Below are 18038 nucleotides of genomic sequence, written 5' to 3' on the forward strand. Positions count from 1 at the left end.
CATTGTGTACCTGTCGATGGTCCATGCAGTCAGGTTGTGCGGGAGGTCTGCTGAATGGGTGGTCCAATCACCGTCGGGCAGCTTCTTGATTTGTACAGTAAAGTACCTCACGGGCGAGGAACCTGAGCTGCCAGTCACCCACTGGAGGCGGAGCTGCCGTGCTTCCACCCCATCCTGGGGAACAGACAACTTCTTCGGTGGTTGGGGACGCTCTGCATGGAAAAAGAAGAAGGTAGAGCAAGAAACATGGAAAAGAAATTATCATTCATTCTTTCATTCATTTCTACCGCTTATCTTCACAAGGGTCGCGGGGGGTGCTGGAGCCTATCCCAGCTGTCTTCGGGCGAGAGGCGGGGTACACCCTGGACTGGTGGCCAGCCAATCACAGGGCACATATAGACAAACAACCATTCACACTCACATTCATACCTATGGACAATTTGGAGTCACCAATTAACCTAGCATGTTTTTGGAATGTGTGAGGAAACCGGAGTACCCGGAGAAAACCCACGCATGCACGGGGAGAACATGCAAACTCCACACAGAGATAGCCGAGGCTGGAATTGAACCCTCGTCTACTAGCTGTGAGGTCTGCGCGCTAACCACTCGACCTCCGTGCTGCCCGAAGAGAAATTTTAGCAATTTTTTTCAAAATATATCATGTGTATCAGTGGATCAAATATGCAGACTGAAATATTAGAATCACACTGTTACTCCTGATACTATATCACAGCATTTTTTTTCAACAATGGTACAGCACTAACAATAAATAATTCATATATACGTAAAAAAATGCATATGTATCACAATGTCTGTGCTATGAAAAAATGCTTTTTAAAAATGTATTGTATTATTCCCTTCATACAAAAAATAAAGTGATAAGTCTAACTAAGATATCACATAATCTACTTATGAATTATGGACAGAATAATTCTGAAATGATTGATGCAGTAAGTCTGCCTAAAGGCCTTGAATCGAGGCGCACATATATACATTTTGTTTCCATCATTGGCACAACATTGTGACAAATACATGCGTTGTGATGAAATGGAACAAGACATAACAGCTGCAGCCTCAAAGACGGGGCTCTGCAACAGGTGGCTATTGAGTGCATTTGTATGCATCCCTGCTATTCTAATGGCTGTGTGGATCTTTCAACGTTAGCGTCACAAGTAGCTGATGACAGCGCTTTATTGATTCACTCTGAGGTCTAATACACAAAGGTCCGGACCCAAATGTTTGCTATGTATCTTTAGAAGGAATGAAGACAAATCTGGTTGGTTTCCATTGTCTCTATTGCTTCCTTTGAAGGTTTGATGAAAGTGGGGCCCCTAAAGTTGAATGTCACTACTCAATCGCACAATTCAAGCAACTTGAGCACAATTCTGATGAATAACATGCATCGAAATCCATAAAAAATGTCAAATATCTCCAATGTAAGGAAACAGGTTGTTTGTGTTTAGCTTTTTCTGCGGCAGTGGTTGTCAAACTGGGGGTCCCTCCGGGGGACCCGATGTCATGACGGGGTGCACGGGGCTACCATGAGCATGTTTCATTATTTATTTTTTATTTTTTTCCTTTTCTTTTCTTTTTTTTCCCCTTTTCTCTTTGTTTTAATTGCTCTTCTTCTTCTCTGTGTGGTAACTGAGTTTTTTTTTGGGGGGGGGGGCTCTGTTGTTTTTTTTTTAACATACAATAATAAAGTTTTGATCAGCTGATGAACAGCCTATTTCAGTTTAATTGTTGGTTGCAATAAATTCATTCATTCATTTTCTACCGCTTATCCTCACCAGGGTCGCAGGGGTGCTGGAGCCTATCCCAGCTGTCTTTGGGTGAGAGCATGTTTCATTATTAACCCTTTAGGGGCCAGAGTTTTTTTCAAGAAAATATTGTTTTTATACTACTATTTCAAAAGGTATACTGTAAATGAGAAAAATCATGAGTATGGTTCAAAGTTTGATGGGAGTAAACTCACTCTAATTATGCATTATGACATCACCAGGCTCAGAAATGGTCAGCGCCCAGTCTCCACAATACCCAACAAACTCATCCAAATGTCTGATTCGCGTGTCATGCTCTTCCTCGTCTCTCAGCAAACACGGGCATCATCATCATCATTTCCAGCAGGATATTGAACACCACCGCTGGTTTCTATGCTATTAGAAGAGCTACTTCTGTGTTGTTGTTTTTTTTTTACTACATTCCCGCTACCCCCCACCCCGGTGGGATGTCCCTTACTGCAACCCAGAACACGGTGACGCGTCGTGCTTCCATGTACAGCAGTATTTATTGAAAAACTGTGTGTGTGTGTGTGTGTGTGCGCGCGCGGGGGGGGGTAATAAATTTCATCTCAAGTTTGGAAACCACTGTTCTATGGCTTTGTGTGACACTACTTCAAAGAGAGTGTCGAGGGTTTCTAAAAGGAGCAGACACAGCAGTAAGACCCCAGATGTTGAAATGTTACTTATTTTTACACTTGCGTGAACGTTTATGAGGGTTAAAGTATGACTAAAAATGAAATCTCACCAAACAGTGTCTGTTTTGATAATAACCTTATATTTGTGAGACACGCAGTTGGCCTTTCAGCATTAACCTGACTGTTTACCGAGCATGAGAAAGGACACGAGGGAGACGAAACGACTGGGAATACTGAGAAACTAGGAAATGATGAGAGCAATAAAGCCGAATATCATAACTGCTCCCAATGAGAAGTATTTTCTATTAACATGTTATGTTGGCCATTGTATCCCTCTCAGCTCCATAAGCATCTCTCTCCAGTGGAGAGGGAGTCATTCTTTCTAACACATCTTTTGACACTCACACGCGTGCAATCAAAGAGCCTGTTTCGTTTTCAAAGGATTAATTTGGCCTATTTGCCATCATTGAAAAGAAATCTCAATGAAGCCATTCTGTCTATCTCGCAGTGAGGATGGACCGTTATGCCAGTGAAGTGGAACAAAGAGCCAATGAATGGTAGTCCTGAGAATACCAGATAGTAATGCTGCGTGTGTTATGATATGGGATCCAATTAAAGTGCACGAGAGAGGCCGATAGCTCTGGACATCTGACATCACTTAAGTGTTGCATGTTTAGATAATATCATTTTAAGGCATTTTAATGACCAGGGGAAGGCGGGGGAAGAGAACTACAGTATATACAGGGGGATGAAAAAGTTTGGGCACCGCTGATAATTTTCAATATTTTCCTTTATAAATCACAAGAGTGTTTACATAAGTCATTTATGCTTATTTCACATTGTTGTCTGAATGTAAAACTATGATTATTGCCTATAAAATCTATTTTACAGGCGTTTTTTAGCACGACATCCAAGGCTCCACTGTTGCTGAATTTGTGGCCAATATGAGATAACGCTGTAATTGTGTGCCTCACACACATAGTGGGGGGGTTCTTGTATATAGATATTTTCTGCATTACTGCATGATATGGTCTGTAGCTTGTAAATAGTTTGTCGGTTCCAGGAGATTGAGCCCATTATGACCTAGTAGTGCTTTGTACGCTGCCTCGTTATAAGGTCACATACTGTACCTGCTTCAATGAATATTGGTTTATTTTAAGTTGTGCATGAATATTACTTTGCCATGAATTTAAAATGATATGTACCCCGCCTCTCGCCCAAAGACAGCTGGGATAGGCTCCAGCACCCCCGCAAAATATTTTTTGTTGGTAAATTTCACTTCAGGGATTGAAAAAAAAAGTCTAACAATGACAACAAAACACCACGTACTATTTTACTCCATTATAATGATACACAAAAATGCTAATGTACAGCACTGCATCCTTTGGCCATGATTCAATATCTTGTTTTAGGCTGAATTGTGTTTGTTTGTCCATCTGTTAGCAGTCTACTTCCTGGTTCATGGAGGACAAGTTGATGGGGTGTGTGGTGCCTGTTTATATGTGTTAAAATGACTGCTGTGAAAAAGTTCATTAAACCAATAAAATTTGTGGTGACCTAAGACGTTTGCACCATTCTGCCTATAAAGGTTTGAGGAGATTTTTCATGCTTTGCATCACATCTTAACTCGCCCTAAGGGGACGGCGTTTGCAGCAGCCACTGTTATTGCAAGTCAGAAAAAGGCCATATTATGGTCTGGATCGTGTTTGAATTTGCTGACAGTACAATATGCTCACTCAAGTAGATATTGCAGTAGGAATCATTTTGCATTTGGTTTTGACTACATTCAAATAAATCTCTACTGCAACACTACAGTTGGGCACGGTGTTAAGTTTACCTCTGCGTTCTGTGGTGATAACCAGGGCTACATGTTCTTGGCCCCAGCCGACGGCAGTGCGTGCCATGAGTCGGAACAGGTAGCTCTGCTCCGGGGTGAGACCGGTGACCGTAAACTGGCGCCCGTTGGAGCCCACCTCCACTGTTGTCCACTGTTGACTGTCTCTGTGCTCCAGGCGGTAGGAGATCTGGTAACCTAATGAGCCACAGGAGAAGCGAGATATGTCAAACGGTTACCATGATACAATCTTTATTCACTTTATTCGCAATGTTTTAAGTAATGGAGTTAAGGGTAAAAATAAGTTAATTGCTTAAATGCAGCAATATATATGCGTCTGTTTACTTCCCAGTGCTTCTTTACAGATGTTCTGTAAATATGTGATATAATTAATGACTGCGGTATTCACACACAACACTTCATAATGACAACATTCATTCATTCATTCATTTTCTACCGCTTTTTCCTCACAAGGGTCACGGGGGTGCAGGAGCCTATCCCAGCAGTCTTTGGGCGAGAGGCAGGGTACACCCTTGACTGGTCGCCAGCCAATCACAGGGCACATATAGACAAACAACCATTCACACTCACATTCATACCTATGGACAATTTGGAGTCGCCAGTTAACCTAGCATGTTTTTGGAATGTGGGAGGAAACCGAAGTACCCGGAGAAAACCCACGCATGCACGGGGAGAACATGCAAACTCCACACAGAGATGGCCGAGGGTGGAATTGAACCCTGGTCTCCTAGCTGTGAGGTCTGCACGCTAACCACTCGGCCGCCGAGTGCTGCCCATAATGATAACATATACTTGGAATTTTTTTCAAAATGTATTAAAAAAAAAAACTAATAAAAACACATGTATCTTATAGAGACCAAAAATAATTTCCTTTTTGTTTGTGTCTGTTTGGCGAACCGCGGTCTTGAAAATGTACTCTCAGCTACAGGAGATGCAAGAGGAGATGTAAAAATCTTAATTGTGACAAGGACACAACACAAAGCACCGCTTACATTCTGACATTCTCATATACATGTACAACTTCTAAGTCCTTCCCCTTGGCTGGGAATCACTGTGTACATGCTCTGTGTGCGTCTCCATGTCTCATGTGCAGCAGGCCATGTAATAACATTGTACACACACACACACACACACACACACTCACATCACTCAGCTTTTACCCACTTTACCACTGAACACTCTCAGTGACTTTATGTGTACTGTATTTGCACTGACAAACACTGTAAGTGACAGCGTGTCCTGAAAGTATGAGATATGTACGATATCATAGCATATCATAGCAACCCCCACATACAATGCAAATATTCTATATAGGGCTTGTGGTAAACTTAAGGATGACATCAGAGCAATCTGATTGGATGGTCACTTGGTGCTAAAATCTTCTAGCGATGTGATGACATCCTTACATCACATCACTAATTCTCCATTCCTTATTTTGCATTTGTGTGAGATAAATACCCCAAAGTACTAAACAAAGAGCACAGTCTGTGTTTTTTTTTAATGGCACTGGTATTAAACATGATAAAAACAGTGAAAGAGCATTCAGAATATGACAGTACATAACATTTGTTTTCAAATCCTACTAAATTCCTGCGAACAGGCACAGTGCGGAGGTGAGTGGTTCTCGTGGAAAACCGCTGTGATGATAATCTGCCGACAGGCACCTAATCTTTTTGTGTTTGTGATAATTTTATCAGATAGCCGATTGTTTGCTTATGTAAACCCGTAGTGTGGAAGATTACAGGATAACAGCAAGATGCCAAATCCTCGGGCACCAGTACAATCGGTTCGGAGCTTGCCGTTATGTACAACATTTCTCTGGGACATCCACGCTGTGAAATACACAGGGACTAATCTCCATTACAAAAAGTGATTGTGTCATTTTGGTAAAAAGTCCCCCCCCCCTCCCCTTTTTTGCCACAGGAAAGATGTAATGCATAAATATTTCATACAGCCCCCTGGCTCTTGGCAAAATGTGTATCTATGGCGATGCTAGCGGCTTAGTGTGCTTGGCTGCGCTTGTATGGTTCATGAAATACTCATAGCCACAACTACTTAACATGCTCAGATGTTTGTGCGGATATTTTTAACATCTTTCTAAGTAGTACTTCAAAGAACACACAAATGTACTACGTATTGCAGCTTTGTCACAAATAACTCCTCTGAAAAATGCATACGTTTAGAAATGTGTGTAGAGCAATTAAGGGATATCAAAAGAGTTCCATTATTAACCGTTATACCTTTTCCATTTTTAAATCATCATTATAGTTTAATATTTGTAAGATGGGGTGAGACCACTGCTTCAGTGCCTTGATGGCTTCAAATAGTGTTCATGATTTGACAAGTTTATTGTAATAAATGTGTTAAGCAGCACTCTAGGTAGATTATAAGATGAGCTTGAGGGAGTGGGTGAATGTCTCCTGCTCTTTTTTCTTTTTTTTTTTGGGTAATGTAGGTTGCGCCTTGTAATTGAATTTATTGTATTTTATTGCTGCACTGAAAACTGAATTTTTAAATGGAAAATGATCATCCATCTATTCATCTTCTTCTACCTATCTGAGGCCGGGTTGCTGGGGTAGCAGCCTAAGCCAGGGGTCTCAAACACGCGGCCTGCGGGCCAAATGTGGCCGACAGGACACTAGTTTGAGGCCCCCGCCTTGATATGAAAGTTTAATGTTAGTGCGGCCCGTGCAAGTTTGATATGGATGCTGTATGGTATCATGTACCCAGAAAAAATTATTACGTTTGATTAATGTTCATGTTAAAGGTTAAATAACTGTTAATAGTTATCCTCCCTATCCGTGTGGAAGTGGTAAGTTTTTGGCTATTTAAGTTTAAAGGAAATAACTTGATGGCTACCATTTAGGTCGCTAGCTCTCTAGTTTGCAAGTTAGCATGTGTTTCAAGACACTGCAGTTACGCAATATGTTGTAAATAAAAAGTATAAATGTGACTATAGTCGTGTTTTGTCATGTCTACAGGGCTCTAATAATGCTTTGTTGATTTTAATCTGAAAAAAATAATTTGTCTACCCACCAACTATATGTGGTTTCTTAAGTTTTTATTATTTGCTGTTTTATTATTATATTTATTTATTAATGATTGATTGATTTTCTTTATTCTTGATTTGTTTATTTATTTTTCATCTTATTTTGTGCAGAAAAATAAAAATTAAGATATTTGAGAACAGTGGAATGTTTTATCAGAACTTTTATTGTAGAAAATCGGAACCAAAGCACTGAAAAAGTTTGTATATTTTTCTGTTTTTAATAAATGCGTTTTTTTTTTTTTTTGGAAAACCTGATGCGGCCCAGCCTTGCCCAGACCTTAGCTCCAGTGGCACCCAGGTAAATTGAGTTTGAGACCCCTGGCCTAAGCAGTCTACCAATCCAGAGGCACCGCCACTGATGTCCATGCGATGCTACAGAGTCTTGTCAACCAAGACAACCCCACAGCATCCAGTGCCTTAAGGAACTCCGAGCGGGTTTCATACACCCTCAGGGTCCTGCCGCAGAGGAGCTTTTTGACCATTTCGGCAACCTCAGCCCCAGAAATAGGATATCCCATCATGGCGTTCCCAAGCACTGCTTCCAGATTGGCAGACATTTAAATGTTCATTTCACTTGGAGCTGTTTATACATGCACTCTCTTTCTGTTCATAAAATACAGCAAAATTGGCATATTTCACACATAATGGCAAATTGTGATTACTCATGAAACTGATTAATTAGATTTTTTTTTTAAATCATTTGACAGCTCTAAAAAAAACACTAAGCGGACATTTACTTCCTATTTTCCTATTTGTATGCATTTAAAACATACTATGTCATGATACCTTCCCCCGTGTGTGTGTTTTAATACCTAAAATGACGCCGTTGGGGTTTGTGGGTGGCTCCCATACCACCCTCGCTGATGACAGGCGAACCTCTGGAAACACCACCCTGACTGGGGGTCCTGGGACTGGGGGAAGGAAAACAGATGGGAGTTGGCAGGGGACTGGCCCACTAATATTATACAAAGAGCTAAAGGACAAGCACAGAAACATCAACCACTTACATTTAATATCTGACTACGAGGCAGGGAAAATGCTTTGTCCTCCACACACACACACGCACACACACACACAAACATACAGTATAAAGTGTCTTATAAATTTTTAAGACAGGCCTCTAAAAGATGCAAAAATAGAAAATGTAATTTTCTCTTAACCTCTCTCTCTCTCTGCCTTTGAACCTGATAGAAGTACATGTTCCACACCATCAAATACGTGTCATTGTGAGTCACACACACACACCCACGTGCAGATATACACACACGCGCGCGAGCGCAATGAAGGTTCATTATACGTTGACGAATTGACTTGTTCTGGTTTCACCTCGAAATGAGAAAAACTTTTCAAATGTGACAGTGCTTGATGATGTGTGTGTGCAGTTCCGTTGGTATTTGTGTGTATTTGTGTGTGTGTGTGTGCTTGCTAGTGTTTTATTATTCAAAAAGGGCAGAAGAGGTTGCTACCATCCCAGAAAGTATGCTCATGTGGTTACTACACTCTCTGCATCTTACAGCATCTGCACAAACATGCATGCTCTAATGCACTGCAGTGTGCATATTACCTGTGACACTGTTGTACTTTACAGTCTACATGTTACACTATATGGACTAAGGTATTGGGACAAATGGGACACATTAGACATTCTTCTACCCATGCATACCTTCATAGACCTTGGAGGGCAGCCAAAGAACAGAAAAAAGCGTTCCCTAAACTGTGCCCACAAAGTTGTCAAGATACTAATAGTTTAGTTAATTGTGTGTATGTTCGACTTGAATGTCGAATGTCCTTAATTTGTCAAATTTGAAATTGAATCTGACACAAATCTTGCAAGACTTCCACAAATTAATTCATTTCCATTAGTTACAATTAGAATAGTTGTACAAATAATACGCTTTCAACCACTGTATTCCAATAAGGACTACGGATTTAGATGAAAATGCATCCAGGAAGTGAAGAGTGTAGATCACGGACTAAAAAGTCTTACCATCGTCTTTGGTTCTAAGAAGGAGAGCATTGCTGGGAGGGCCGTCACCCATGCGTGTGTATGCCAGCACCTGCAGCAAGTATACGGTGTACTTTTGCAGCGCACCAATCAGCAGTGAGACATTCCCCTCTCCTTCAGCCACAAGGACACTGGGGGGTCGTTCTGAGTCCTTCTTAGAGTACAAGACCTGAACACACATGCACATGAAACACAAACTGTATTTACAAGAATATCCATAATGTATCCCACAAAGCATCTGCTAGGTTAATTGGTGACTCCAAATTGTCCATAGGTATGAATATGAGTGTGAATGGTTGTTTGTCTATATGTGCCCTGTGATTGGCTGGCGACCAGTCCAGGGTGTACCCCGCCTCTCGGCTGAAGACAGCTGGGATAGGCTCCAGCACACCCGCGACCCTCATGAGGAGAAGCGGTAGAATACGAATAAATGAATTTGACAAAATATCTTTGGTCGACTGTTGACTTTATTCGCCATCAAACTAGAGAGTGAACCGACAGCGCCTCTGCTGGTTGCGATCCAGTAGTACACTCCATTTTGCTGTGCTCTGCATGAAAAACTACACACATTAATCCTTCATTTATCGCGGTAATTGGTTCCAGACCCAAAGGTGATAAGTGAATTTCCACAAAATATGAACAGAATAATTTCATAGCTCGAGCATAGCTAAACAACTGTCTAAATATGGGTTTCAACATATATAAGACATACACATAAATAAGACATAACAGACTCCCCTGATGTCTGGACAGCATGCTTCCTGTAGTGGCTATTTTCTCATCAATGCAACATTACTGACACCTACTGACCAGTGTAGAATACTACATATTACGTCTTTGAATGTGTTTTCTAAATGTCTTGTATTTGTATTTTCGTTCATTGAGCCATTTTTGGGCGGCAGGGCGGTCGAGTGGTTAGCGCGCAGACCTCACAGCTAGGAGACCAGGGTTCAATTCCACCCTCGGCCATCTCTGTGTGGAGTTTACATGTTCTCCCCGTGCATGCGTGGGTTTTCTCCGGGTACTCCGGTTTCCTCTCACATTTCAAAAACATGCTTGGTTAATTGGCGACTCCAAATTGTCCATAGGTATGAATGTGAGTGTGAATGGTTGTTTGTCTATATGTGCCCTGTGATTGGCTGGCAACCAGTCCAGGGTGTACCCCGCCTCTCGCCCAAAGACAGCTGGGATAGGCTCCAGCATCCCCCGCGACCCTCGTGAGGAAAAGCGGTAGAAAATGAATGAATGAATGACTGAATGAATGAGCCATTTTGATGCTGAAAATGTTTTAAATAGTCCAAGAATACATGACATTTGCTTAAACACTCATATTTGTCGACTACTAATTGGCCATAGTAAACAACACGTTCAAAGCGCGAGGCGGCAAGGGATGACTGTAAAGCTCGGCTTTGATTAACACTGTTCAAAGAGGTATTAATTTAACACCATGTGGTAACAGTTTGCGCTGGTGTACAACAGCCCTCGGCTACCGGCTCGACTTAAATTATGCACATGACTCAATGGTGTGGTCAGTGAGTGTATGTATGTATGTATTGTGTATTTAAGGCTAATGTGAAGCGGGTATTTTCATGATGTTTTATCACTTGTTGCTGCAGAACAGCCACAACACATGAGAGACCACAGAGTGCAGTAGTGGTCGGTGATGAAATCCAAAGCAATATACGCTAGTGCAGTTCGTCTGAGCTATTTATCGTTGGGCATTTTACTAGAGAGAGAATGTCAAGAAACACGGGTCCTGAAAAACATCTGAGTTCAATGAATCCCTGTGTGAATGTGTGCTGAGAAAGTCCCCCTCAGCCTCTTCAACTTGCTGCCTCATATAAAACAGCTTGGAAGGAAAAATGTCAGTCCTGCCTTGCTCGGAGTACAGAACAAAAAGTCAGGAGCTGCTGGTGGCAGGTGGCGGGAGAACTTTTCAGCCTCTAATAGGGAATAGAAGCCAGTGCTGCTGGCAGCTGCTTCTCATCTCTCAGCACAGTCGACACACTGGGTGTTACAGTGTGCACCCCTCACAAGGGAACAACATAAGTGTGCCATGTGCTTGGGGCTAACGGATTATATAAACTGTATTTTTCAATCTTGAAACAATGGCGCTTCTTTAGGAGTTATTTTTCTTCCCCTGCATATTAACACACACACACACATGTCAAAACAAGTGAAGACAAATCCCTTTTATTCCCTCCTTTTGTTCTGCTGTCTGGTCTTAGCATGCAGATTAGGACACGTACACAATTTCATTTTCACATTAACAAAATGTTTTTGTTCTGGAAAAAAAAGACAACCATGTTGCAAAAACACAGACAAACCCAGTATGTGTTGTCTCTTTATTCCAGAATCAAACAATAAAGTACATTATAATAAATCCTCAAGGGATGTGTGGGAGGCTGTGACAAACAACGATACAGAGGGGCTCAGGGTGGCAAAAAAAAGAGTATGTTTTACTTATCTACCTTTCCTATTTTATCTATTTCTTTATTTAAGTGCCATAGCTACTTTAATACTTCTCATAAAAATGCCAACTCCAGACGAATGTTGAATGTTGAGTTCTAGGATTTCTTTAAACATTCTATACATGTGGTCCTCGGGTTATAGCGTTCCGAGTTTTGCTGTTTTGTGGTTGCATACACCATAAATTAATGACTTTATTTTGGACTCAGCATCAGTTAAAGGGGGCCTATTATGCTATTTCCACTTTTTTGACCTATAAATAGAGTTAGAATATTGTATTACCGTGTTAAACTATGCCAAAGTTTCAGATTTGGAAGTTTGAGATGGCTCTGAACGCTCAGTTTCAGAGAGTTTTTTCTTACACCGGATTACTCTGACTTCACAGTGGAAGGGATGAACTAAAACAGACCGTTTAGGAAATCCAAGGAAATACAACTGGAATAGGTGCAGATTCTGCAAGATCTAGAAAGCTTTCTGTGTGGGTTATCATGTAGCTGCTCTATAGGAGTCCATATAACTATATAAAGGGGCAAAAATGAGAACTTTGCACATAAATAAGTCCACCAAGAGCAACAATGTTGGCTGCATCTTTGGCCATTTCACTGTGATCTCTATAATAAAGCATGAAACAATATGCACACATATTGTTGGTCGCTTTAGTATTTTGGAGCTCTCATAGAACATAATGTTTACCTAAACAGGAGTTACCGTACATTACGTCATATCTGTCCATGTTTGCAAACGTGTGAGAGTTTGGCTGCTGTGTGACTCAGGGGAGATGGTGTGGGAAGGGTGTTAATGGTTTGAAGTGGTCATGTGAGAAAAACCACATGTGTGTGTGTGTGTTATCTCCACCTTGTATCCGAGGATGGCCCCATTCCGCTTTGCCTGAGAGACAGCAGACCACGTGAGCAGTATTTTGGAGGAACTCACAGCATCAGCAGTCACATTGACAGGAGAGCCTGATGGGACTGTAGAACACACACACACACACACACATGCACACCCACAATCACTTATTTGACTCAGTGCTACTTCATGCTAAGAATCAATCTTCAGCTTTATCACCTCCACTGTCCTGTCATTCCTCTCCTCCCTGCGTTAGAAGGAGAGTGTAGAGGACAGAGGGAGGTATAGGTATGGCAGTCTAATAGGTCCTCTGTGTGTCCTCTGACAGCTACCAAACACCACATTGTCCGCACACCTCCAGATAGGAGTCATAAGCTCTTACCAGACTCTGCTGTGCGTGCCGTGACTGTGTTGCTCCATGGCCCAGGTCCGATGGAGTTGTAGGACTGTATCTGGGCTCGGTAGTAAGTCCAAGGATCCAGGCCCTCCACTGTGACATCACCAACAGTACCTGCCCCTTCTATCTCCACGGTCCGATCCTCGGCGAGGCCATCGGTCCTCCGCAAACGAAGCCGGTAGCCCACCGTCTCTGGACTGCTGTTATACTCAGACTCTGGAAGAGGCTGGACGTGGAAAAGAAATGTTTAAAATTAAAATATTGAGATCCCCACATCCAAAAACATGCATGTTAATTGCTAATTGCATGCTAATTGGAGACATGTTCATATGTGTGGGTGATTGTTTGTCGATAGTTGTGTCCCATTTCAGGGTCTGCATTCTTAATGTGTGAATTTGTAGGATATATAACATCATTTCAGGCACGCGAAGGCTGTTCCAATTTGAAAAAAAATCTACTGAGCTAACTAGTTTGCCTCCATTCATTTATTGTAATAAGAATACGTTTGAAACTAAGTGGGAAGGAAGGACAAAGTATGTAGGTAAAAAAAAGTACCACTGTCACAAGGAACGGGAGGATTTTTTTTTCCCAGTATGTCACCTCGGACTTCATCCATGGCTGACTTAACACAGGTAATGTCTCATCAAAGAACCGTGACTGCAGGGACCAGAATACGACATATGACTTGTTGTTACAATTTTTTTGACTAATAGGGCATAATCAACCATGAAATTTGATTGATTGATTGAAATATTGATATATAGTATGTATATATATATATATATATATATATATATATATATATATATATATATATATATATATATATATATATATATATATATATTCATTCATTTTATACCGCTTTTTCCTCACAAGGGTCGCGGGGGGTGCTGGAGCCTATCTCAGCTGTCTTTGGGAGAGAGGCGGGGTACACCCTGGACTGGTCGCCAGCCAATCACAGGGCACATATAGACAAACAACCATTCACACTCACATTCATACCTATGGACAATTTGGAGTCTCCAATTAACCTAGCATGTTTTTGGAATGTGGGAGGAAAACCCACGCATGCACGGGGAGAACATGCAAACTCCACACAGAGATGGCCGAGGGTGGAATTGAACCCTGGTCTCCTAGCTGTGAGGTCTGCGCGCTAACCACTAGTCTGCCATGCCACCCTATATATATATCTATGATATATAAATATATAATGATATATAAATATTTAATTGATTGATTTATTGATTTATTAATTACAGTCATACCTCGGTTAAGGTCTGCCTCAGTGTTAGCATTTTTCAGTTAACAACCTAAATTTCTGTTACAATTTTCGCCCACTTTTGATTAAAAAAATATTTTGTTTGATGCATTTATATTTTTGTAAATCTGTACAATGTGTTTATATTGTGTCATGTGTTTATTTGTTAATTGGTAGGTAAAAATGATGTTTGATGTTCAGTTCTAGGGACACAGTCAAGAAAAGCATTTTACTGCACTTGAGCAATGGTCATTTGAAAGACATTGATGGTGTCAGACTCTTAAGCAGATCTTAAAAATCCTTTTACAATCTTCTCCCCTTTGACATCTCATCCCCGATCACCCTCTTCTTCTTTGTGTCCTATTCACCCTTCATCATCGTCTTTGTCCTCGCTTCCTCTCTCATTTCCTGTCACCATCACCTCAAGCTCGCCTCTCCCCTTCCTCCCCTTTATGCTTGGTCACCTCAATTTCTCCACCATGTCATTATTTATTACCAACTAGCCAAAAGAGCTCCTCAGGACCACAAATGAGTGTAACGCGCCATGTGCGCTACTGATAGGCTCATCTAAACACATACAGAAAGAAGGTTGGAACACAGAATTAAGCTTCCATATGCAGCTTAGAATAACAACATATGAGCTGAATCTCTGTGCTCTAGCACAAGGCACTGAATGGCTAACAAGCAGGTAAAAAGCCATTGCCATGCTGCACAGGTACTCCTGCTGTCTATGTTTGATTTGACAGGCCGCTTCTTTCATTCCAATTCTAAAATGGAAAAATTCTCAGCTCTCCGCGTATGCAATGATAAAAGACGGCGTGCAGGGGGGGGGGGGACTCCAAGGATAAAATGACAATTTCGTGGTGTTATGCATTGAACGGGTGATATGACAGGTTGGTGTTTGCACCAATAAGCAGGAGAGACCTTGATTACAGGTTAGAAGGCACTGATGCTGGCGAGCACAAAGCATACACATACAACACACAAGCAAATAGAGAGGCTCGCAACACAGACAACTTGCCATCAATCAAATGAGGGAGCAGAGTAATTTGTATTCCGGTACCTTCCAGCTGAAGCAAAGGCTGGTTTGTGTATTAGACAGCAAGGTGAGGTTGGAGGGGTGAGTGTCAGGGGCCGCCTGTAAGGTTTGGATGAGCCTGGAGGGGGCACTGAGGGGACTGGAGCCGACGATGTTCACCTGCTGCATCCTAAACCTGGAGAGACCACAAAACCAAGTTCATTCAAAACATAGGTTTTAAATAATGTCAGGAGGCTCCCGATAAGCTTGGTGTCGATTAGAAGAGCTTGAATAAATAAAAAAAAAAAAATCCAGCTAAATTGTAGGAAGATTGAAAATTAACCTTTGTTAACATCCGATAACAATAACAACAAAAATCCAAATAGAAATAATTTTTTCAATTATTTATTATTTAATTATTTTATTTACACTTCACTACTAATTTTGAAATTTTGCAATAAACTTTACAGCAACAAAATAAACCAACAATATGATGTGTGTGTATGTGTTCTAAAGAGGGAAAACATTTAGCATGAGGGAGCTAATAATGCACATCATGGGACACAAACAATTTCATATACATGCTGTAACTATGCAACAAATTCAGTCATCATTATATGTAATGCTTTGACTATTACTCGTCTTGCTAGAGTAGTTTATGTAATAATGATTTAGTTCATATCGTTCACAAATAATTCACAATTCAATATGGAAAGAAAGATATTCATTAATTTTCTACTGCTTTTTCCTCACAAGGGTCACGGGGGTGCTGGAGCCTATCCCAGCCGTCTTCGAGCGAGAGGCGGGGTACACCCTGGATTGGTTGCCAGCCAATCACAGGGCACATATAGACAAACACCCATTCACACTCACATTCATACCTATGGACAATTTGGAGTCGCCAATTAACCTAGCATGTTTTTGGAATGTGGGAGGAAACCGGAGTACCCGAAAAAAAACCCACACATGCACTGGGAGAACATGCAAACTCCACACAGAGATGGCCGAGGGTGGAATTGAACTCGGGTCTCCTAGCAGTGAAGCCTGTGTGCTAACCACTCGTCCGCCGTGCAGCCCGCAATAAAGATAATTGCACATAATTCACAATAACCCTCAGTCAAAATAGCCATGTAGCATTAATTACACACACTTCATGTATTATGTCCAGTTAGCATTTGCTATCAAACATTACCGATATACAAGAAATTAAAATGATTGTGCAAAAGACAATGCAGCCAAAGTCGAGGCAACATATTAAAAAAGATTTCAGCAATGAGTAAATTTTCCAATTCACAGTGAAATAATAGTTTAAGAACACGCATTTCTGCAGTGGAGTTCATGACACAAAGCAAAGCCCTCAAACAACTGACTTATTTTCTACAGAACTTTACATTATTATTACAGTATTTGTCTTGGAGGTGAATAAAGTATCTATCTTTCTACACTGTTTTTCCCGTTTAGGGTCAGTGCCTTAATCCTTACGGAGGAAATTCCGTTTTCACTCTTTAACATTCATTGCCAACAGAGAATGCAATTCACACACATCACACATGCATAAGCAGATCCCATGACATGCTTCATGAGAGAGATGTAAAAAAAAAAAAGACAGCGGTGTTACCAATGACATATTTGGTGAGAAAAACAAATGTGCCAGCACACCTACATATACATGCACAGGGGAACATTTGTTGCTTAAACAAATGCAGCCACGCCTCTGAGTGGTTGTGATTGAAACGACGTGTCAGCACGCGGAAAGAGAGATGACATGTCGTCCACGTTGAGCTGGATATTTGGGAGATGGAGTGATGGGTGTGTAAAGGAGGCCTTAAAAAAATATGTTAAGAAACAACAAACAAGTGTGCCACTTCATCTAATGTCCCGTTGGTGTTGTATGCGACACAACACAATGCCGCTGAGTACACCTATGCACACATGCGGCGTGCTCCCATTTCAGAGGAAGGTGGAAAGCGGAAAAGATTGCGTGCAACATATATTTATGGTGCAACCTCTGAAGTTGAACACCGCTGGGGTTGTACAGTTCAGGCAATTTATGGGAAAAATAGGCCTCTGAATGGCATAAAAGATCACTTAGAACCGCTATCATACAATTACATTAGATGCAATGTCCATTGGTTTTTTACAAGGCCCTTCTAAACACAAATGTATTAGTACCATTAAGGTTATTATTATTATCAATGATGTCATTCATGTGAGTGTGGTGTGAATGGTTGTTTGTCTATATGTGCCCTGTGATTGGCTGCCGACCAGTCCAGGGTGTACCCCGCCTCTCGCCTGAAGACAGCTGGGATAGGCTCCAGCATGCCTGCGACCCTTGTGAGAATAAGCGCTACAGAAAATTAATGAATGGCTCTTAAGGAAGTAGAGCTTCAAAATGCAAATGCAAATTATTTGGGAGTAAACTATTTATTTCAGACAATTATTAAACTGGGGCGGCACGGCGGTCGAGTGGTTAGCGCGTAGACCTCACAGCTAGGAGACTAGGGTTCAATTCCACCCTCGGCCATCTCTGTGTGGAGTTTGCATGTTCTCCCCGTGCATGCGTGGGTTCTCTCCGGGTACTCCGGTTTCCTCCCACATTCCAAAAACATGCTAGGTTAATTGGCGACTCCAAATTGTCCATAGGTATGAATGTGAGTGTGAATGGTTGTTTGTCTATATGTGCCCGTGATTGGCTGACGACCAGTCCCAAAGACAGCTG

At 41.4% G+C, this 18038-nt stretch overlaps 1 protein-coding gene across 4 annotated transcripts in view; it reads right to left on the reverse strand.

Annotated features, from left to right (window-relative positions):
* The window catches only part of sdk1b (sidekick cell adhesion molecule 1b), a 260867-nt gene that overhangs the window by 22311 nt on the left and 220518 nt on the right, over nt 1-18038 (reverse strand). For all 4 annotated transcript variants that reach the window (XM_058079957.1, XM_058079948.1, XM_058079965.1 and 1 more), the window contains 7 exons: nt 15365-15515; nt 13026-13266; nt 12650-12765; nt 9308-9494; nt 8133-8231; nt 4254-4448; nt 11-212 (listed from right to left, as the gene is read on the reverse strand). In XM_058079957.1, coding sequence (XP_057935940.1) covers nt 11-212; nt 4254-4448; nt 8133-8231; nt 9308-9494; nt 12650-12765; nt 13026-13266; nt 15365-15515 — 1191 coding nt within the window. The remainder of the gene's footprint in view (nt 1-10; nt 213-4253; nt 4449-8132; nt 8232-9307; nt 9495-12649; nt 12766-13025; nt 13267-15364; nt 15516-18038) is intronic.

The sequence above is a fragment of the Doryrhamphus excisus genome, chromosome 1 (assembly GCF_030265055.1).
Source record: "Doryrhamphus excisus isolate RoL2022-K1 chromosome 1, RoL_Dexc_1.0, whole genome shotgun sequence".
In the NCBI taxonomy this organism is placed as follows: domain Eukaryota; kingdom Metazoa; phylum Chordata; class Actinopteri; order Syngnathiformes; family Syngnathidae; genus Doryrhamphus; species Doryrhamphus excisus.